Source organism: Gigantopelta aegis, chromosome 4, assembly GCF_016097555.1.
Source record: "Gigantopelta aegis isolate Gae_Host chromosome 4, Gae_host_genome, whole genome shotgun sequence".
In the NCBI taxonomy this organism is placed as follows: domain Eukaryota; kingdom Metazoa; phylum Mollusca; class Gastropoda; order Neomphalida; family Peltospiridae; genus Gigantopelta; species Gigantopelta aegis.
In genome coordinates this window covers 31,668,726-31,692,815 of record NC_054702.1, presented here as the reverse complement: position 1 = coordinate 31,692,815, position 24,090 = coordinate 31,668,726, and the positions used below count along the sequence as shown (strand labels likewise).

General features: G+C 38.5%; 4 protein-coding genes across 7 annotated transcripts in view; all 4 read right to left on the bottom strand.

Annotated features, from left to right (window-relative positions):
• The window catches only part of LOC121372020 (ras guanyl-releasing protein 3-like), a 43,232-nt gene extending 41,747 nt beyond the window's left edge, over positions 1-1,485 (bottom strand). For 3 of the 4 annotated variants that reach the window (XM_041498260.1, XM_041498263.1, XM_041498264.1), the window contains exon 1: positions 1,153-1,485. The gene's annotated coding sequence lies outside the window, so the exon portion shown is untranslated. The remainder of the gene's footprint in view (positions 1-1,152) is intronic. The other variant, XM_041498262.1, reaches the window with a different exon arrangement.
• Positions 1,486-6,790: 5,305 nt separating this feature from the next.
• On the bottom strand, positions 6,791-21,030 carry LOC121370380 (glycoprotein endo-alpha-1,2-mannosidase-like). The gene is made up of 4 exons (XM_041495558.1): positions 20,987-21,030; positions 9,376-10,162; positions 8,829-8,938; positions 6,791-7,611 (listed from the first exon to the last, which is right to left on the bottom strand). Exons 2-4 carry the CDS (start codon positions 10,082-10,084, stop codon positions 6,907-6,909), a joined length of 1,524 nt encoding a protein of 507 aa, XP_041351492.1. The 5' UTR covers positions 10,085-10,162; positions 20,987-21,030; the 3' UTR covers positions 6,791-6,906.
• On the bottom strand, positions 12,809-13,792 carry LOC121369793 (uncharacterized protein K02A2.6-like). Its single transcript, XM_041494867.1, has one exon. The coding sequence runs from the start codon at positions 13,790-13,792 to the stop codon at positions 12,809-12,811; it is 984 nt and encodes a 327-aa protein (XP_041350801.1).
• On the bottom strand, positions 15,585-16,316 carry LOC121369792. The gene has a single exon (XM_041494866.1). It carries the CDS (start codon positions 16,314-16,316, stop codon positions 15,585-15,587), a length of 732 nt encoding a protein of 243 aa, XP_041350800.1.
• Positions 21,031-24,090: the final 3,060 nt, after the last annotated feature.

Below are 24,090 nucleotides of genomic sequence, written 5' to 3'. Positions count from 1 at the left end.
CATCAAATACAGATACTGGATCCACCAGTAGCAGTCACCCAGATTTGTTGCGGCTATACAAGCCAATGCCATTGTCGTCGCAGGAAGCACATTGGGGCCATAACAGCCACAACTGCCCTGGGCATCATGCAGTTCTATATTTAAGTCACGAACTAATTTTGTAAATAATTCAATGAAATGTCTACCAATATTATGAATATCACTTCCTAAAATGTCAAGAAATAGCACGTTCTAGTTTCTGTGCCAGCACACAGGTTTTCAAACGGGGAGGTGGGGGGCAGCCCAGTGGTAAAGCGCCCACCTGAAGTGCGATCGGTCTATTTTTCGTTTCAGCCCGTGCACCACGACTAGTACATCAAAGGTCGTGGTATGTGCTATCCTGTCTGTGGGATGGTGCTTATAAAAGATCCCTTGCTACTAATGGAAATAAGTAGCGAATTTCCTCTCTAAGACTATATGTCAGAATTATTAAATGTTTGACATCCAATAGCCGATGAGTAATAAATCAATGTGCTCTAGTGGTGTCGTTAAACAAAACAAACTTTTTTTGAAACAGGTGCGCTTATTTTTTTCCCAGATGTATATATAATCTGTTCTGGGCTAAAGCCTGTATCAACATAACGGGACTAAATCAGTGACACTGACTTGTAGTCAAGCAGAACTGACCATCAGCTGGCCATGCAACTACTAATATGTCACACTGTCACGCACATCAAACATATAATATTCCAATTTCACGCTTAGTGCAGGGCCGTATTTAGCGGTGTGGGGGCTGGGGAGGGTGGTATAATTTGCTTTCCCAAACAAAAACAAAACACACACGAAAAAGGTTCTAGTGTAGTTAATGTCATTTGTGTCTAGCTTAAGAAGACACTACTAGTAAATAATTGTGTCCTTATTCCATTTACCCCCCCCCCCCCCCCCCCCCACCCCCAGTTATTTTAGTATAAGTACAACTCCGTGTTGCTTGTGTGCACATCAGGCATGTTCATACCTGGGTACACCCTTTTGAGGTCTAAAATACACTTTGGGGGATCCAGCTTTATATATAAGCCATCCCCCAACCCCATTGATTTTTTTTGTGCACTCGCCATAGCGTGTGCCCCCTTCCCAACCCTCCCCCCCCACCCCCCAGAAAACCCCTTCACTTACCGTTTCCACGGCCCTGCAAATAACCCAGTCTCCTAAACCTTTGCAGACACTAAACTGCGTGAATACTAGTAGTCCGTAGATTCTCCATTTAGTCGCTGCACAATACCGCACCACACCAGTTGACTAACGACAAGAACTTACACGAATCAGTGAAAATAGACCAGCATCATATGTTAATTTTCAGCTCCATTTTTTCCTCGTCTACAGCTTTCTGGCTTTCCTTTCTGTACATTTAATGTTTCCAGTGTATAAAACGGTACAAAATACGCCACATTTACACAGTATTGTTCACATATTATCTCTAGAAAGAACGATACCGTTAGTGTGGTATCCTCAGACATAACATAACATCGTATTAACTATAGTTGAAGTAGGTGAGCGCTGGTCATGTCGTGCGTGTGCCGTGTACGGAAGATCAATACTGCAACTTGACACAGCCTTCCAACGCTCTGATTAACGTAGTGGTTAGTGAACTGCTGTCGCCTTGCATACACTGATACAGCCAAGCTGTTTCTCGTCGGTTAAGGGAGCATGGCGAGTGTCACCGTAAAAAACAATGCGCATGAATGCTGCTGGTGGATTTCCTTTTTTTCTGTTCTTTTTTTTTTTATTAAATTAAAATAATATTTCCATGATTTGCATTTATCAATCGTTAAAAATGCCTTCTTAATTATTTTAATTTTTATCAGTGTAACACTAGTATCCGTAATCCCTAAATTGTGCCATGGGGGTGGGGTGGGGGTGTTGTTGATGTGGCTGAGGGACTGGTGGATGGGATGACGACAGCAAACGTATTCTCTTTCATTCTTACTGTGAGTTAAATTTGTTGTTAAAATGGTCTGTGCATATATCTCCGACGGGGGGGGGGGGGGGGGGACTTGTACCTTTTCCCATTCAAAAATAAACATTAAAACTGCTAAAAACTGTCATTCAAAATATTAATTTTTTATTTTCTTGCTGCTTGGAAAATCGTATTTAATTCTATTCACAAATTTATACAAATGTCGCCGCAACTTCTAAATAGCTTATGCCCTTCCCTATACATATCTTTCCCGCAACCTAACTATATATTATAGTGGCAATCTATACAGAATTCTGTGTGGATTAAATACATGCAAGTAAATACAGAAATATGCATTGTATAATATTATGCTGGTAGGCAATATTGCAAATGAAAAACAGGTACGGTAATTTAAGAATGAAAATTGACGTCACTGCACAGCATAAGGATCATGAGACAAAGCACCAAGTAAATATTTATAAACTTATTCCATTCAATAGTTGAGATTTCATTGATTCAGACATCAATGTTTAATAAATGTCGTTTAGAAAATTTAATTCCTTTGTGTATTTTACAAACACATGCACACCCCGACACCTGTACATTATGCACGATGCACAAAGCCAACTACTGGTAGTTAATAATTAATACCAATAACGACTTTCTTTATTCTATCAAACTGTTGGATTACAGTTTAAAACAAAATGGCAAACAATAATAGTATGCAAACAAAAGCTGCAAATGCTTGACATGTAAAATATATGTTAAATCTAACCAACTGTTGTGTGCGTGCGTTAACTCGAATATCATCTTGCCTCTCTCTCTCTCTCTCTCTCTCTCTCTCTCTCTCTCTCTCTCTGTGTGTGTGTGTGTGTGTGTGTGTGTATGAATGTTAGAGAAAGAGAAAGAAAGAGAAAAGATATAAGAGATTGCGAGATCGAGAGAAATGCGAGGGAGGCATGGAGGGTTAAGGCCACCATGTCGACTTCTCTCATGAGAACCACCGAAAAACATCAAATAAAAGGAAATTCCTGACACTGCAACGCCATTTTCAAAACAATTACATATTGATTATACAATGAAACTCCTCTAAACCGAACACCTTCGGGACCAACCAAAAAGTCAGGCTACAAGAGGTATCCGGTTTAGAGAGCTTCTCTTCCATACAGATATTCAGAATGGGGCCGCTAAAAACGTCCTGTTTTGAGAGAATTCCGGTTTACAGAGGTCCAGTTTTAAAATATCAGTGTCTTTATATCCAATGCTTCTGGTCTTATTAGTGTTGTCTTAAAATAGCTCGATTTGAATTTTACATCCTACTATTTGTGTGTAGTAAGTACGAAATTACTAGGAGGTAAAAATCCAGTTTATGCTATTGTAAGCATGGCGATGATCAGAATCACATTAGATATATACAGATATTGCTATTCCAAGCAGAAATTTAATAACTAATACGTAACGTTTAATTTTTAACGTTGACGACGCTATATATTAGCCAGAAATGTTACAGTTACTACAAAGTCAGGAATGTTCCTTTAATGAAAAGGGCCGAAATGGTACGTGGTACTTTGTAATAGACAAATTATGCTTTACTTAGCAAGTACAGTGCAAGTGACATTCAACTTTTCTTTTGATGCAGTTTCATTAAGACCGTAAGTCCTAAAACAATTTATGCAATATGAAATTTGTCTTCATTATTTTAATTCTGAAACCTATTTTTTTTTTTTTATAATAATAAAAAAGGCATCAGGTAATCACCCTGTCTCACCCTCTCCAAAGAAATTCAAAAGGGTTTCTTCTGCAAGAAAGGTATTACGGTTTTCTGGAATTTGGGGATTTTTTTGTTTTGTGAAGGATTCCTTCAGAAAGAAACAACAATTAACATGCTTACTATGCAGTTGAGTTGAAAATGTGACAGGCCATTAAAAACAGACACTGTGGAAAGCTACAACAATGCATCATGCTCCTGCAACAATTCGCACAGAATCGTCTGTTTCTGCAACAACTTAACATGGATTAAAGTCGTTTCCACATCCTCCTTACGATGGTTCCAATGATGTATTTACTGCTGAGATGTTTCAAGGACTCTTAAAAAACATAACATCAAACTTCCCCCAAAACATTCTACCATGACGGGATAGCAAAACAGAGCAGAACTGGAATAAATAAAATAATGTATTAGATAACAAACACTGAAAAATGCAATGCAAAATTTAATATGCCTGAAATATTACGTTGAGCTGTAGACTTCTTGAATGTCTGTCATACATGACTAATTAATATGCCTGAAATATTACGTTGAGCTGTAGACTTCTTGAATGTCTGTCATACATGACTAATTAATATGAATACAATGCTGGCTTGGCTCATTTAAACACATAACAATCTTGGGAAGCTTCATTATTCTAACATTTATTCATCCATTTTAGTTAATAATATATACAATTAGCAAATGTATATTCCTGTGTATTGGCATGCACATAACAACAGTTTCAAACCCTGATCCAGTACTACATAAATAAATGTGTTGTCATGTCAACGGCCAAGAAAATGTGGTTTCATTTTTAAATTCCAGTTAAAAGAACATGGTTTTGTTTTTGAGAATTTATGATGCATAAATAAACAAGGTCTATCAGCCTACAAAGCTCTATTATTTACTTTCAATTTTGTCGCTGGTAAATGGCAATTAATTAAATTGTAAAGACCATCTTAGAATATTAATGTGTCAAATTGAAGAATTATCCAAACAAAACTGTATAAGAAATATCTTAAGATTGTGGGAGTAAATAGTAATATTTGGATACCTATTATTTTGGCAGCTGTTTAGTGATTACATACTGATTTCTGTCTCGTCTTTGTACATCTGATTAGTTTGAAATAATATAAGACCTTAATACATGAACAATCTGGGTAATTCACACAAAGCCAACATATTTCCTAAGCACAATTTGTCATGTCATAGTTTTAGAACTATCATTCAAAACTATGAGAAGATAGACTTTCATATTTTCAGTGTTAAATTTCTATTTTAATCTTTTAAATTTAAAACTCTAGTAGTAGATTATGAAAATTTTGAATGTTAATTTTTTGTTTTACTGAATAAATATTTTATATTCCTAAAATATTAATCTATTAGTTTGTGAAGACTGCCCCTCAGAATCATTGATTGTACCAAATTTTAGAACCATCCAATCAAAACTCTAGAAGATAGACTTTTAAATTTTCAATATTACATTTGCATTTAAAAAAAAATAATTTCATATTTCAAAATATCTCTATTCATTTTCAGTCTGAAAATTTCTATCTAAATTTTAAAAATTTAATAATAATGTTTTGTTTTATTGAAACTTCCAAAATATTTCTTAGTTGCGTACTATGACTACATCACTGTGACCTACTTTTCACGGTCTACTGCACATAACAGTAAATCCTTGTCCGGACCATATCTTGCATACAGGACCATCAAACTTAACATGTAGGAACAACTTGGGATGGTGGTGTGTAGCATACTATTACTAGGTCACTCAGTGACCGTCACTGTGATCTACTTTTCACGGTCTACTGCACATAACAGTAAATCCTTGTTTGGACCATATCTTGCATACAGATGCATACATGATCATCAAACTGAGAGGGACCCAGAGAATCATAGAAACAAGTTTCAAAACTACTTGATAAAAAAAACCCTATAAAAGACAGACTTTCAGATTTTAAATTTAAAATTTTTTAAAATAAAAATAAATTTTATGTCTCTCTATTGGTTTATGGAGAATGCATTAGAGAATCATAACATCACGTTTGAGAACTATGTGATCAAAACTCCAGAAGATAGACTTTTAAAACTTATTTTTAAAAATATTTAATAAAAATGCTAAATTTTCTAAATATAAGTTTGTGAAGACTGCCCGAGTTTCAGAACTATCCAATCAAAACTCTAGTTGAGACACTTTTAAATTTTCAGCTTGACTTTCGATGTCTCTTAAGTAAAAACAAATCATGCAATACAAAGATAATAAAGGCAGAACTGTGCATGCTTTAGTATATAAACCTAGTCTTGGGTGGCAGTCCTCTTTGTGGCGATGCATGAGGGATGAAATAAACTGGTGATGCAAGAAGGGGTACAATCTCCAGTAATGGATTTCCTTGGGAATGGATGTCCTCCTATGGATGAAGCACGTAAACGTGTGCGTTTAATTTGGATATTGTAAATGCTACAGTAGTAGGCTACTAATAAAATAAATATCAAAATAAAATAAATCAATGAAAAAAAAAAAAAAAACATTTTACCAAAATATACGATGTACTTTGTTATCATATTACAAAGCATAACAGCATACTTATTGTTTATTACAGTAATATTTGGACAGTTTTGTCATCATGTAAGTCTTGGTGTCAAGATTTTAGATCTAATATGTTCTTATTTAATGTGTATTTTGTCGTATTCAATTCAGTTTCAGTGGCTTTCTTTTTTAACTGGTACCATACTGGCCTAATATCCTAATATCGATGGTCGCCTAACGGACTACCTTTGTGAACTACTTAGTCGCCCTTAGCCAATAAAGTTCGCAACCAGGCAACTGCCATTTTCAACCCTGATAAAGGACTTAATAAATAAATCCTGTAGTCAGTGCACCACGACTGGTATATCAAAGGCTGTGGTATGTGCTCTCCTGTCTGTGGGATGGTGTATATAAAAGATCCCTTACTACTAATGGAAAATGTAGCAGGTTTCATCTCTATGATTGTAACAAAATGACCATAGGTTTGACATCCAATAGCCGATGATTACTAAATCAATGTGCTCTAGTGGTGTTGTTAAACAAAACAAACTTTATAAATAAATCCAGAATGAAAACACTGCTCTAGAGAATTGTATTGCTTTTGGTTGATGTGATTTACAAAATTTGTTCATTAAATATATTATTCCAATCACTCTTCAACTTATATCATTCATTTTATACAGTAAACTCATGTCATACTCCTTGTATATGAGCAAATCTGTCAACCCATTTTCTAGTCAGGTTTAAATAGAACAAGGGACCTTCTGGTTGGTAATCGTCATACACATAATTAGCTGTTCGCTTAGCAATAGCCGGTTCTATCTGTGTTCCTTCATGCCATTCGTTGAATGATGTCACAGTTATCACTAGTGGATGCACATCCATTGCAGACTTGAAGGATGCTTCGTAATAAATACCATGATCCCTCGGCTTGGTATTTTCTCTGTTCCATGGTCGTATCCGGGTGTCCAGATATCCCGGTCCAACACTGGGAATAAACAGAAGTCTGTTTGTCCGAGCAAAATGTGCAATGTCGTGCCAATGTTTCCAAGAACTGCCATAGGTAAAGCCATTGTTTGCAAAGTATGTGTAGAACCCATCAAAGCCAGCATTAGTAAGATCTCTTTTGTGCTTCAGCTCAACAAGCAGGCCAATGAAGATCCCATCCAAGTCTGTGTTTCTCACACTATCACCACCACCACCAGGTTTTAAAATCTTGGACCAGTTGGAGGAGGACACAAGATAAGAGTCATAAATGTAATAAACTGGAAGATATTTTCCTCTGTGAATCATGCGGTAAAAGGCCGGGTGCTCTCCATAACTGTCCATGATGTATTTCAAGTCCTGCTTCAATGTAATGTGGTTTCTGTTCTTGTATGGTTCGATGTGAAAAGCAACCTGAAATGTATTGTATAGAAATCCAAGAAATAAACATATTTTATGTTCCAGTTCCCATATTTCTGAAGCAATCTTAGCCTACGAAATCGTAAAACCATTGTAAGCTATGACGTCACTATGGCGTGTGCTGTAGTGACGTCACAACCTATGATAGTTTTACAATTTCGTAGCACTAAGATGGCTTCCAAAATATGGGCCCTGACTACAGATTTTTAAAGTATCTTAGTGCTACAATATCGCAAAACCATCATAGGCTATTACATCAGTACAACACACGCCACAGTGACGTCATAGCCTACAATTGCTTTACAATATCGTAGCGCTATGACAGCTTCGAAAATATAGGCCCAGGGTTCTAATTCACAAAACTCTTTTAAGCAACATCAAATTGTCCTTACAAGTCTCTTTGTACTGCTCTGTGAGATCGTTAAGTTGTAAGAGATTAGTGAATTAGATCCCAGCTTGAAGGCCTGTACCTAGCTCCAAATAACTAGACAGAGTTTCTGCCAGAAAGACATTTTTGGGTATGGCGCTATGGAATTGAATGCAACTACAGTCAACAGGGAGTGTGGGGGACTCCCCCAGAAAGAAAATGGTTTAAGTTTAGTGTTAGGGTTAAGAAAATCATGCAGTAATGATAAGAGTAATTAATTTTGTCAAAAGGTTAACGTAAACAATTTGGGTATGGCGCCATACCCGTTTTACCCTCTGGCAGAAACCCTGCTAGAAAGAATCAGAGCACTTTAATACAGGGGCTTCTTCAGCTGGACAAGAAGATAATTTTAAACTAAAAAGGGCACATTTTCTTATTTCCAAACATCTTCGTATAGAAAAAATAAAACTTTTTTTGTCATACATAACCTAAACACCCACCCAACCCCCAAAAAACAAAAACAACAACAAAAAAAACAACCACAAAACCCCAGACAACAATGATTCAAATGAATACCTCTGAACATTGTTTCAATTTACTTCTAATTTCAAAGGAAATGTTTACCCTTATATGAACAGTTTGAAGAATAGATCAAACTATTCATATGAAATTATTTTCCACCACTCTTAAATATAAAGAAAAGTGTTGTTAATCTGATAAAAAATATCTCAGTGACAGTACATTCCTTCTCCACAATGAAATCTATGTCACAATTATTCTAGAAGATGACAAAGTGCTGGGGTGCATTTTAAACAAAATTATTTTTTCTTTGAAACAAACCAACCTTCAGATTATAATCTTGAGCAGAATCTAAAATAAGTGGCATCAACATGTCTGGTTCCTTTCCCTCCTTATCTGCTGTACTCCTCGGATACCATGAAACCACAACAACACCTGAAAACAAGTCAAACTAAGTGAAAATACTACTAACAACCAACCTATACACATAACGTTATGCAACAAAACAAAACCTGCATATACATTGTACCAGGAACCTATTCCAGTCTTGACTGGTATATATCAAAAGCTGTTTACAGGAAAGTGCAAATAAAAGATTCCTTGACATTTTCTCAGAATCCATTACAATGATCAATTCCTCTGATGTACAACTTGCAATTTGTAACATTACAGCACCAAAATGGAATTCAACTGAAGTTTTGTTTATTTAAAGATGGAAGACAGAAAACAACTAAAATGCTCAAATTCTTTGAATGGTCAAATCCTCTATACAGTGCTAAAAATATACTATTAGTTAAATAGCGACCACAAATATTTAGTGGGAGCTCACCTTAATTAAGCATTATTAAAAATATGCATATAAAAATTCATACCAGCTCCGGTGCTCTGGATCTGGGCCATATGAGCTTTAACCACCTTGGGATCACCAGAACTATACAGTCCAAGCAGAGGGTAATAGTTCGCTCCAATATCTTCAGGTGGCTTGTGCAGTCCCAAAGGCCACTTAATACTCTCCATCTTATTCCAGTGTGGAATATAATGGTGATTCCAATGGAAGTACCGACCATCATTTTCTGGGTTGCCATACCATGGATAATAAAATACATGGACGTTATAGTTGATCTCCAGAGTCTGTGGAAGCGCTAACAGTAGATCAGTAACTGTGACGGATTTCTGAAGGTTGCCTTGGGCTTCAATAACGAAGCCAGCTTTGTTCATTTTTTGATGATGGATTAGTTTCAGCTTCTTCAAAATAGAACTATCCTTCAAGACCTTATTGCCTGTTCCATTTCTAAAATCATTAAACTTTTCAAAAACAGGCATTTTCATGCCAGCCTGTTTCAACTTTTGTTGGTGTATCTTTTTTAACTTTTCAAAAGCAGATTCGACGGTCACCAGCTTTCCAAGACCTGTATGTTGAGGAAGTTTCGAAGTAAACAGGTTTGGATTAAATATATCACCTTTCTCATTTTTTCGAACTATAGACAGCAAGTAAAGTTCCAGTACAATCCACGAAACAGTGGAAAAGACCACAAAAAACAAAATGCATGATTTCAAGTTATAAAATCGTTTAAGATGCATTTTCAGGTATCATCAAAAACATTATGGTCTCTGTTACAGTCAAAATCCATTCTTCTGAATACTGACTTCCTCAATAATCTGGAAAAAAAAGGATCTAGTATAAAGTCAAAAATGAATGAATTACCATAATTGAAAGAGCAACCTGCACTGGGTGATGCTACAAACATTACCTGCCTTTAATACTTGTTCACACCAGTTTGCCTAGGATTATATTATCACAATAATATATGTAAAAATACCATGGCATATTTTCAAACTATGGCTATATATGTCCAATATAATAATTTCAGATGAAGAAAAAAGGGGAAACCTGCTCCCATCACATATCCTCATTTTCTTCCCCATAGACAGGACAGTACATGCATACCACAGCCTTAGATGTACCAGTGATACTTCAGCACTGGTTAGAGTGGGAAACACACATCCCAGTCCATTACAAGCTAATGTTCATGCAATATATCGCACTTCAGATGAATGCTCTACCACTAAGCATAATAAAGTCCCATTTCATATGAGAATCTCCTGTTTGTCCTATTCGCAGTGCTTTAGACTGCACCAAAGCTGAAGCAACAAAGGGTGTGCCCAAAATAAGCAAGCCCAAATTAAGTACAAATATGCTAACCTCAAAACATGTTAACCGGCCTCAGTGATGGTCATGGTTAGGCCATCGGTCTACAGGTTGGCAGGTACTGGGTTCGGATCCCAATCGAGGCATGGGATTTTTAATCCAGATACCGACTCCAAACCCTGAGTGAGTGCTCCGCAAGGCTCAATGGGTAGGTGTAAACCACTTGCACCGACCAGTGATCCATAACTGGTTCAACAAAGGCCATGGTTTGTGCTATCCTTAACCATATGTCTGACACTATTTAACCGTAAATAAAATGTGTTGAGTGAGTCGTTAAATAAAAGGTTTCTTTCTTTCAATGGAATGTTAAGCTACAGTTACATTAAAATAAGTTGAAATGCATAAATGTGTAATATTTTCAACTCTTTATCAGCTAGTATTAACATTATTTAACTGAAAAGACCTTGGTTTGCTTAGAACAGAAAAAAAACCTGTTTTGCCCAAATTAGAGTGATTTAAAGCCCTATATCTGGAACACTATGTTGTTTGCAAAATAATTTTTAAATAGTCGACAATTAAAGATACCAAAAGCTGTATGTTATATATACAGCACTGGACCTAGGAATAATTACTGTATTACACTTGGAAGTTTGAATCACTGATTTAGTTTTAAAAGTATGTGTACTAAACAGAATGTCCCTGACTGGACAAAATGGAGCCCTTATAAAAGTTACTAACTGGTATAGAAGGGCATGTTTTATTTAACGACGCACTCAACACATTTTATTTACGGTTATATGGTGTCAGACATATGGTTAAGGACCACAGAGATATTGAGAGAGGAAACCCACTGTCACCACTTCATGGGCTACTCTTTTTGATTAGCAGCAAGGGATCTTTTATATGCATCATCCCACAGACTGAATAGAACATACAACGGCCTTTGTTTCACTAGTTGTAGAGCACTGGCTGGAACGAGAAATAGCCCAATGGGCCCACAGACGGGAATCGATCCTAGATCAATTGTGCATCAGGTGAGTGCTGTATCACTGAGCTATATCCCACCCCCTAACTGGTATATTGTGGCTCATTATGTCAAAGCAAAATCATTCAAAATGGAGTCTGGTAAAGCATTAGTTCTAGTACATGGTATAACTTTAGAACATAATGAAATAAATCCTACATTTTCATCTCTGCCTGCCTTGAGGATAAAGACCTGGGTGTTTTGTTTTTTTGTTAAAGTTAGATTCTCTGGTTACCATATTATAAATGTACAAATGTGAAATACAAGTTCAAATGCACTTTTAAAAAAGTTGTGTGTGTTCGCTATGAACGGATATCGTCAAACGTATACGCTTGATTCATCGCCTGTGCTGCCATAGCTCGGCAAAGTACAAACGACAGCCTGTTGTCAGTTTCAGGTAAAGTTACATTATCTGGTTACAATGTAATAACATCATGTACAAATGTGAAATACAAGCTCAAATGTATGGTGTTAGGTTGACCTGGGCATACAGGTTCTAAGTCCTTGTAACGATAAACAATAAGAACGTGACACTTTTAGTATGCTGAGATTACCATTTCATGCCTGGTGTAACTCCCCGTATGTACTTCTGTATTAAATCCCTAAACTATGTTAGATGCTCTCTAACCTTACATCCCCCTTTCTTTAAGATTAAACTTAATTTTACACTTCCCGACTTAACTGTTCTTTCGTGTTCCAAATAACAGTCCTACTTGCAGTGTTCAGATAAGAAACTGGCTAACTACTGAAACTAATATCTCTATGCAGTTCGACTTAAAACGAAACTTCCCACATTTAAAGGTCCAGTTTTTGTGGTACTTTAACTACACGACCACTTCGGGTTATAGTCCACTTTGGATGGGTGTTTGTTACATCAGAAGACAATGACAATGCTGAAGCGGACTCTGTCATGGTCTCCTCAGACATCACTGGTACAGAATCGATATCCATAGAAATATTGTCCTCTGCAGGGTTTGGCAAGGTCGATGACACTGCAGGGTTGATCAGTTGATGAGGAGGTGGACTTGAACTTCGTCGATTTAGGTGCCTCCTATTCCTTCTGCATAGCCCAGTCAATGTCCTGACTGCATAAGATCTCGGACAAATAGGCTTCACAACTCCCCCCTTCATCTCAGTCGTTTCTTTGATCCAAACCTGATCTCCAATCTCCAAGTGACAGAGTTGAAAGTGTAGTAGCTCTATGCCGCCTGTCAAAGTTCTTTTTCTGCACTTCCTTCTGGTTTGCATTTGCCAACTTCATGTCAGCCAGCTTAGGCCAATCAGGAGTAAGCAAGGCAGGGACGACTGGAACTCTCGTCCTCAGGCAACGGCCCATGGACATTTCTGCTGGACTGAAACCACACTGGAGAGGAGTCGCTCTGTAGTTAAGTAGCGCCAGATATGGGTCTTCAGCTTTCAACAGAAAATTCTTGACCGTCTGCACAGCCCTTTCAGCTTCTCCATTAGCTTGCGGATAATGAGGACTGCTGGCTTCATGGGTGAATCCATATTCTGTAGCAAATCTGCTGAATTTCTGGGTTGCAAATTGTGGTCCATTATCTGATTGAACAACTTCAGGAATCCCATGTCGTGCGAAGATACTCTTGCAATGAACAATAAGAGTCTCTGAAGAGGTCGAGGCTTGTAGATAAGCCAACTCAATGTTACGAGAGAAATAATCTACTACGAGTAGATACTGCTTACCACGCCAGTCAAACAAGTCCATTCCCACTTTCTGCCATGGGAAATCCGGAACACTGCTCGGCTTCAATGGCTCAGGTCTAGCTTTTCTCTCTTTCTCGCAGATTACACAGTTTTCTATCATGGACTGGATCTGTTGAGATATTCCTGGCCACCACACAGAACACTTGGCCAGAGCTCTGCACTTTACAATGCCTTGATGGCCATCATGAATTCGGGTCAAAATGTCCTTCCTCATTTCCACTGGGATGACAAGTCTAGTGCGATAAAGTAATAGTCCTTCTTGGACTGTTAAGTCGTCTCTCACCATGAAGAATGGACAAACATCTGGATGAAGTTTGGACTTCACAGCAGGCCATCCATCTCTGCAGTAACGAGCGACTTGACTACATACCCGGTCTTGCTGCTGCTTCATCCTGATCTCTACTAGCCAACCCTGGGCCACTGGTATACCATCAATCACAGACTGTGGCATCACTTTCCAACAGCAGGTCAGTTTGCTGGGGAGATCCAACCGGAGCGCGAGACAACGCATCTGCAGTCGTCAGGTTCTTACACGCTGTATAGATCACGTCATAGTTGTACCGCATAAGGCGCATGCGAAATCTTTGTATTCGCAGTGATAGCTCATCCAAACCCTTAGTCTTGAGAAGTGTTAACAATGGTCGATGGTCAGTCTCTATGATGAATGATGGGTGGCCCAAGAGGAAATCTGAAAATTTCTCACAAGCCCATGTGGATGCCAGTGCTTCCTTCTCCACTTGTGTGTAACGTTGCTCTGTCGAGGTCATAGATCTGGAAGCATAGAAAACAGGACACCACCTTCCATCTTTCTCTTGAAGCAGGACTGCTCCCAGTCCATAGGATGATGCATCTGCAGACACCTTGGTAGGTCGGTCTGGACTATAATGAGCTAGCACAGGTGGCGAACTTAACTGTTCTTTCAGAAAAACAAACGCCTGTTCCTGTGCTTCTTCCCAAGTCCACTGAATGTTTTTCTTTAGCAACTCCCAGAGAGGTCTGGTCTGGTCAGCGAGGTCTGAAGCAAACTTCTGCACAAAGTTAATCATGCCTAGAACACGGAGCAATTCTGGCACATTTTGGTGACAAGGTAACTTCTGGATCGCTTCTACTTTTGCTGGATCCATCTGCACACCTTCCTTAGAGATGATATGTCCCAAGAACTTAATATGGCTCTGATTAAAAACACATTTTTCATTTAAGGTCACCCCTGCATCTTCCTGTCTCTGCAAAACCTCCTTCAGCCTCTGATCGTGTTCCTGCTGGCTGCGCCCTGACACCAGGACATCATCAATGTCACAAATCACTCCTGGGATGTTAGACAACAACTGTGACATGATGCGATGAAACACCTCAGGACCTGAAGAAATTCCAAAGGGCAGCCTTTTATAACAAAAGCGCCCAAATGGAGTAATAAACGTTGTCAGCTCTTGTGAACCTTCATCTAATGGCACTTGGTGGAAACCACTATTACTGTTCAACTTAGTAAACACTGTCACTCCTGCAAGCTGTGCCAACAGCTGGTCCGTGGAAGGAAGAGGATAGTTTTCTCACTTGACACTCTCGTTCAACTTTGTCAGATCTACACACAAGCGGATTGTGTCTTTCTTCTCTTTAGGCACCACTACTATTGGTGCGCACCAGTCTGTTGGTGTGGTCACTGGATGAATCACATCTAGCTCCTCCAGGCGGTTCAGTTCTTTTTTTACCTTCATCTGCAGCAGCAGTGGTACCCGTCTTGGAGCAGAGACGGCATATGGTACAGCATTCTCTCGCAGTCTAATCTGGTAGGTTTTCTTTGTTTTACCCAGACCCGAGAAGAGCTTAGGATATACCTCTCTGTAACTGTTGGATGTACTCTGAACTGACTCGATACGTTTTATCAGTTGTAATGCTTCAATCGCTGGCCTGCCTAACAGCGGCTCTTGCAGATTCTTTACAACATAGACCTCTTGAGTTGTAACAGCATTTTTATACTTCATCCTAGTGCTGAACTTGCCCAACACATTCAGTGAGTTTTGGCCAGGGCCAAACAGTTCTTTCATAGAGTGGAGTTTTTATCTCTGGTACACAGCCCTCTGGGATGACAGTTACATCTGCACCTGTGTCCATCTTGAAACGCATACTTTGGTTCTCCATGAAAACATTAACATACCAAGATGCGACCCCCATCTTGGAAACTGCACCTAGAAATGCATTTTTCTTGAATCTTCAGTCACACCACTAACATCTCGGTGAGACCTAGTTTTCTGTCCACCTGGCTTGCCAACCTTGCTGTAACACATTGCAGCATAATGTCCCTTTTTAGAACACTTACGGCATTCGGCATCTTTGGCTGGACAAACATCATGTGGTTTATGTAGCCTTCCACATTTCTTGCATTTCTTTTGTTGCACAGTATGTTTGGTTCCCGGGCTATTTCTCCTGTTCACTCTGTCAATGACTCTTGGTGCACTGCTCGTAATTGCTTTTGCTTGTATGTGTGATGACTCGTGTGCTCGGCACACTTCTATGCACGATGACAATGTCAACTTTCTATCCTCCAAGAGTTTCTGACGAACTGTGTCATCTCTCACTCCAAGTACTATCCTGTCTCTGAGCATATGGTCCTCATATGTATTAAAATTGCATGTTTTGACGAGTTTCCGCAGTGAAGTTACATATGTATCAATTGTCTCGCCCTCTTCTTGGTTCCTTTTGTTGAAGAGAAATGTTTCGTATATTCCATTGGCTTCGCCTATGCAAAACTGCTCAAATTTTCTTAGCACATCGTCAATGTCATTTGCATCTTCATCTTGTCCAAAAGAAAACCCATCAAATATGTCGAAGGCTTCTTCACCTACGCATGCCAAGAAGACAGAAGTATGGTATTTAGGTGACTCAGTCTCTAATCTTGTTGCAATTCGTAATTGCTCCATTGCCTATTGAACTTTCTCCATGTTACCTCAATATTTCGTGCATGTATCTCTAATTTACTTGGAACAGGAATATTAGGTCGAAAGTGGTGTCTCAAAACTTGTTCAGCAACTTCTCCGTTCTCATTTTCTGCCATTTTTGTTTTTAATGTTCACTGATTTAACAGTAGACGAAAAACCAACAAATAGTTCAAGGGGTATAACTCTGTCTGTCCTGTTAGGATAGTTACAAATGCAGTTGTTTCCCTTGATTCGGTGAATCTTTTGTGCACAACGTTCTGACATCAAACTAATTTTGCTAAATGAACTGACAAGACGAGGCCGCGATTTCCTATTTCTGGAAATACTCCAAAGTTCACCTTTGTTTGTTACAAAAACCTCTGGATTCTGACACCATATCGTGTTAGGTTGACCTGGGCGTACAGGTTCTAAGTTCTTGTAATGATAAACAATAAGAACGTGACACTTTTAGTATGCTGCAAGGTTTAATATCTAAAACTACCATTTCATGCCTGGGGTAACTCCCTGTATGTACTTCTGTATTAAATCCCTAAACTATGTTAGATAAACTATGTTAGATGCTCTCTAACCTTACAAAATGCACTTTTAAAAAAGTTGTGTGTGTTTGCTATGAACAGATATCGTCAAATGTAAACGCTTGATTCGTCGCCTGTGCCGCCATAACTCGGCAAAGCACAAACGACAGCCTGTTGTCAGTTTCAGTTAACACATGCGTTTGCCAATTTCAAATTGTAGGGTTCGTCTCAAAAAATTAAAAGAGAAATCTTGCGCTGTAGTTAAAACCGGTTTGATCTTGACAACGTGTTATCGACAGTCGTACCTTCCTATTTCAGAATTGATATTTTATAAAGTGTTAGTAGAACTTTCAAAGTTTAGTTTGTATATTATGTATATATCTTTTTTAAATAAAATACACCGTACTAAAGTAGACAATGAACGTTTTCACTTCTTAATTTTACGTGTTAAAATCGACAAATTCAAAACAATATTATTTCGTTTGGAAAAGGTAAAGTTGGGAGGGGGAGGGTGTTTAACGACATCAAAGATAAAGCATATTGATTTAATAATCATCTGACCCCATATAACCGTAAATAAAATGTGTTGAGTGCGTCATTAAATAAAACACATCCTATCCTTCCTTCCATCTGCTGTTGGATGTCTAACATTTGGTAATTTTGACATATAATCTTAGAGAGGAATCGGATGCATGTGCAGGGGAGGGTATTGGAGGTCGAAACCCTTACTTGCCCAAGCTTAAAAAAAATTGAAATGTATTTTTGGGGGGAGCATGGCCCCATATAAACTTTGCTTTAAAACACAGTCTATAACCCCAACCCAGCTGAAATCCTGCACACACGCCTTGGAAACCCGCTACAGTTGTTTTTTTTAGCAAGGGATTGTTTATAAGTACCATCCCACAGACAGGATATCACATACCATGGTCTTTTTGTATACCCGCCGATGGGGATTGATCCTAGACTGACCGCGCATTTCCAAAAAACACCTTTTTATATCTAAGTAATGAATAAAAATAACATATAGTCTTCAAACATGTCACGTAAATCGAACACAGTACCCTCTTCCTCAACCCCTAGAGCATTACGTAATTAGTAACACCCCCTTACATGTAACGCGTATGCCAACAGCTGGCCACTGTCAAAATTTCAAGGCAAATCCCCCACTCACCGACCCCTGAAAAGGCGTTGTACCATACCTCTATGGATATAAATATGTTTTGGAGATATGAGACGACCCCTCAATCAAGACAGTTAAATTTGTTCCAAAATTGCGAAATCTCACGTGATCTCTTGTTGGGGAATTCTATACTTGTGATAAGCCAATGAAAACCGAGATTGGTACGAGCCCATCAAAAGTGTTCCACTTTCAAAATCATGGCTTTGTTTTTGACCTGGATAAGCCAGCGTAGTGAAACCAATGCGGAGTACGGCGTCATATATGCACCAAACATAATTGGATTTTCTGTTCTATATGCTTAAATAATAAAAAATATTCCAGGGAATGTAGTGAAGTTTTTTATTGGCCACACAAAAAAGAATTTATTACTTCAACTGCTATATTTACAATATCCTGAAATTGTAAAATAAAAAATAAAACTTCATTTCATTTCAACTTATTTTTGTGCTTATATCCAATTAAGGTTCAAGCACGCTGTCCTGGGCACACACCTCAGCTATCTGGGCTGTCTATCCAGGACAGTGGGTTAGATGTTAGTTGTTAGTGGTTAGTGAGAGAAAAGAGGGTGTCGTGGTCTTACACCTACCCACTGAGTCATTAAAACTCGCTCTGGGTGGGAGCCGGTACCGGGCTACAAACCCTGTACCTACCAGCTTAACCATGACACCACCGAGGCCTGTAATAAAATTTCAGTCTCTGTCCCCAGTTTGAAAACAACTTGGATAAACATTGGTTTGTTCCATCCTCCTACAAAAATTTTACTTATATATAATTTTAGTTTGGTTTGACATAAGAAAAAAAGTAAAAGTGTTCAGGAAATAACAAAAAACTACTTTTGTGTTCAATTTACAAAACAATTCATCAATTGGCTCAAATATAAATAACTTGTAGCAGTTCCATAGTAGCCTATAATAAAAAAAAAAGGAGCACCCTGTGGGAAGTACTAAATCATTTATTTTATTATCAACTCTTTTTTTCTGACCATAACATTAACTATGTAGTTTCGAACTAGAGGTATCCTCGTTTAATCGAAAACCGTACGACTAAGAGGAAATGGCTGGTGCACATGCTCAGTCATGTCATGCTATCAATTTAACGACATTAATGTTTACCTTGTTCAATTTAGAAATAAAATGTATAAAAAGGTAAGTACATACGTACTCGCATGTTGTCCCTGTTCCATCAAAAATTACACCAGGTGGTAAGAAAACGTAATTTTAAAAGCATTATCAAAAACCGTACTATGACGTTATCAACGTAATGGCAACAACATAAAATTGGCTTTTTCCCGCGAAAACAGTAACATGACAGTCATGTGACCTACAAGTGGCTATCCGGAAATGATCCGTCATTACTCATTTGGCAGTGCTAGCAGACGTGTTTGGTTGTGTGGATTCCGTTGTGCACCTGTTGCTGTTTAGGAATACATTTGCATTGCATTCTTTAAGATTCCAGGGTGCAAATTAACTGTAATAATAAATTTCACTGTGCATAAAACTTATTCTTACTTTTTTCCCCGTATTTTTAAGGAAATTTGTTTTAAGTGTACAAGAAGTTCCTGTCTACAACGATCAAACATGTGCAGCCATTACAAAATACCCGGAAGTAAAATAATACGGTTTTCGATTTCGTACGGTTTTCGACACACACACACACACACGCACGCACGCACGAGCACGCACACGCAGTTAAACTGTGTCATTGATCGAAAACGTGAGAAATTTATAAATAGACATTAGCCGAATTATGGGAAATTAAAACTTATCAGTGTTAACACGTCATGAATACAATTGTATCGATTCAGCAGTGTAAACACTGAGTAATATGACGTAGCCCGAGTACTCTGACTGTAAGAGAGCTAGACGGACATTTGGACATAAACACGCTCTCATTACAGTCAGAGACCAACCTATGTCGTTTTTTGGCAATTCCTGACTACCAAACGGTAGGCAACGAGTCCCGCTCTAATACCACAACAATCCTATGTTTGACGTCAAATACCTTTACATCAATCATTTTCGAGTTAAGTGATACAAAAAAATCACATATTAATCACTAATACACTTACTACAGAAAGAAACCCGACAGCACCCACATTCAGGTACGCTTCGTGACACTCCGTCGCAACAACTGCAAAGCTCGGCGATCTATTTCGAGACGTAGACCACATGATCGCGCACTGGGCGATTCCGCCTTGTGCAGCAGTTACAGGGGCCGTCTCATATCAAGCGAAGTTACAACATGGAAGAGTTGGCTAATGCCGTTTTGGATGAATTTGGATTTCATTACGTCATTAAACCAAAACAATTACACATTATTGATTCCATTTTGAATTTGAAGGATACATTTGGGGTGTTATCGACAGGATACGGCAAAAGTATGTGCTACGTACTGCCTCCTCTTATGAGATGACCCCTGTAACTGCTGCACAAGGCGGAATCGCCCAGTCTCGAAATAGATCGCCGAGCTTTGTAATTGTTGCGACGAAGTGTCACGAAGCGTAGCTGAATGTGGGTGCTGTCGGGTTTCTTTCTGTAGTATGTGTATTAGTGATTAATATGTGGATTTTTTTGTATCACTTAACTCGAAAATGATTGATGTAAAGGTATTTGACGTCAAATATAGGATTGTTGTGGTATTAGAGCGGGACTCGTTGCCTACCGTTTGGTAGTCAGGAATTGCCAAAAAAAGACATAGGTTGGTCTCTGACTGTAATGAGAGCGTGTTTATGTCCAAATGTCCGTCTAGCTCTCTTACAGTCAGAGTACTCGGGCTAAATATGACGTAGCGCCAACTAATCAAGCGCTACTTATCAGTTTAAATTGAGTGAAAAAAAAAGTGTCTGTGCTTTTGGGTTGTCACATACCAGTCCACAATTCATTAGTAGAATACATTGATTATTGTTAAGCAGTGTGACGATAATGTCAATCTGTCAAATTTTAAAAATAATTCCATACCCACAATTTATCAAGTCTGAGGTCCATCGATACGGCTACGTTTTATAAGGGAGATAATTCTATTTTTCTTTTAAAACGGGAAAAGAACAGGTTTCACGCCATACATAATAAGTCAGGAGATACCAACGTAATTTCACTTCAAATTAAAAAAACATTTTTATTAAAATTTAATATTGTTTGAAGCATCATCAGTGGTGATTAATATTAAACAAAAATGTACCGCTGTCAGCGGTGTAGTAATTAAAAACAAAAGAAAGAAAAAAGGCTGGTAGGTACTTGGTTCGCATCCGACTCACGGCTGCAAGACCACTACGTCGACCTCTCTGCCATTAACCACCAATATCTAACCAGCTCAGATAGTTAGGTTGTGGCCCAGTACCGTGTACAGTGTACTTAAACCTTTCATTTGGAGAGCATAATGAAAATCAAGTTAAAATGAATGAATGAATGAATGAATGAATGAATGAATGAATGAATGAATGAATGAATGAACGAATGAATTAGTGAATGAATGAGTTTATTATCAGCCTCGGAGGAGTTAACACATCACAGTTACGTTTGACATGTAATAAGTTCACATCCAGGGGAGTTTCAGTGGTAAGGCCACACACTCACAGAGTAGGTTTACAGACCAATCTAATTAAAATGGTTTACAGACCCGCGGGGCTTGTAGCACAAATAACAGCGGGTCTCCCTTCCCAGGATATATATTTTACAACACTCTCAGGGAGAGGGGGAAAATGACCTGGGGAAAATAAATGTACACATCACCGCGGGACCCTCTGAAGCGCGGGAAATGTAGCACATATTACTAGGATAAACCGGCTCTGCACACGCACGTGTGTGTGTGTGTGTGTGTGTGTGTGTGTGTGTGTGTGTGTGTGTGTGTGTGTGTGTACGTGTGTGTATATGCCTGTCTCTGTCTCTCGCTCTCTCTCTCGCTCTCTCTCTCTCTCTCTCTCTCTCTCTCTCTCTCTCTCTCTCTCTCTCTCTCTCGCTGTCTCTCCGTGTGCATGTGTCTGTCTCTCATCCCCTTTCTCCCCCACCTCTCTCTCTCTCTCTCTCTCTCTCTCTCTCTCTCTCTCTCTCTCTCTCTCTCTCTCTCTCTCTCTCTCTCTCTCTCTCTCTCTCTATCATAATTAGTCATTTACATGTACATATGAATTCAATGATTCCCATCTGGAGTAATGAGCTTAAAAGGGAATAAATTAAAGTTGGATAATTTCTGTTTTAAAATGTATCCATCCATCCTTTCGTCCATCCGTTCACCCGTCAATCTATTCATCCATCCATCCATCCATCCATCCCTCCAGTCTGATTGAAATCAGCTATACTGGTATTAACCAGTGGAGCTAGTTTACATTTATCCATCTATCTATTTACCTATAACTACGTGTCCATAACACATTTTTAAAAACAATTACATGTATAACTTAAAAGTGCTGTCTCAGAGTTGCATATATAAAATGTCTGAATGTTGTATAAGTTTGTATTTATGAGCTGAACGTTATTATCGTATGTGTTTCTTATTGTTATTAAACTTAAAACTTAAAAGGGCATATCATTACATATTTTGCATCACTTTATATTGATTTATTAACATTTTATTTAAATTTAAATATGAACTTATTTTCGTGCTCATATCCAATAAAGGTTCAAGCATGCATACTTCAGCTATGTGGGCTGCCTGGCCAGGACAATGAGTTAGTGGTTAGTTATTATTAGTAGAGTCCATTTTCGGCAAAAGGGAACCGATGAATTGCTGCAACTCATATAAAAACACAATATTGTAAGTTTTAAACCAATTCCAACTCTCATAACCTTTCTTCCCAAAATATTTTGATGTAAATAAAAAGATTAACTTACATGTAATGTAATGGTAATTTGTACGTTTTTATTTAATACTGATTTTATTTTTTTTCAATTAAAAACAAAAAAATTCAGTGCGATGAAGTGGCCTGACACCTACCTACTGAGTCATTAAACTCGCTCCGGGTACACGGGAGCCGGTACCGAAATGCGAACTCAACACGTACTAGCCTTAAGTCCAATGGCTTAAGCACTACACCATATTTGCTCGTAACATTTTTAGTGGTGTAGTGAGGGGGTAGGGGCACGGGACAATGCACCCCCCAATCACACTTTTTTTTTAATATAAATTTGTTTACTGTATTAAAATTTATAAAACCATATATACATACATGCATACATACATGTACGCATGCACGCACGCACGCACGCACGCACGCACGCACACGCACGCACGCACACATACATACATATATACATACATGCGTAGATTGTAGACCCCATGCATATGGTTGAGTTAAAGAACTTCCTTTTTATGGAAGCTTCGGTAGCTCAGAGCGTATCGTGGTTAGTCTTGCAATTTGCGGGCGATTCGGTGCCACAGGTTCGAGTCCCAGCAACGGCATGGGACAATTTGTGAGGCCAGAAAGGATTTAATTATCCCCTGCGCCAGTGCGTTAATATCTATGTATGTAACAGTCAACTCGACATACATACAATATATAGATATTCATACATCAATACATACTAGCCAGTGCCAGGTCTGCCCACTGTTTCATGCACGTAAGCGGGATCGACCGCGTAGATTGTAGACCCCATGCATATGGTTGAGCTAAAGAACTTCCTTTTTATGGAAGCTTCGATAGCTCAGAGCGTATCGTGGTTAGTCTTGCAATTTGCGGACGATTCGGTGCCACAGGTTCGAGTCCCAGCAACGGCATGGGACAATTTGTGAGGCCAGAAAGGATTTAATTATCCCCTGCGCCAGTGCGTTAATATCTATGTATGTAACAGTCAACCTCGACATACATACAATATATAGATATTAATACATCAATACATACATACATACATACATACATACATACATACATACATACATATACATACATACATATATAGTGTGGGTTCCCCCCCCACCCCCCAATAGTGGGTTGGCCCACCCCACTGGCTACGCTTGTTACATTTTATATACATTTGTACATGGGTACATTTTTACATAAGGGTTCTTGTTGGTAAGTTTTATGATTTACAGGCTATGGCCGGATACGTTTTGACCAAACATAGGTACGTTT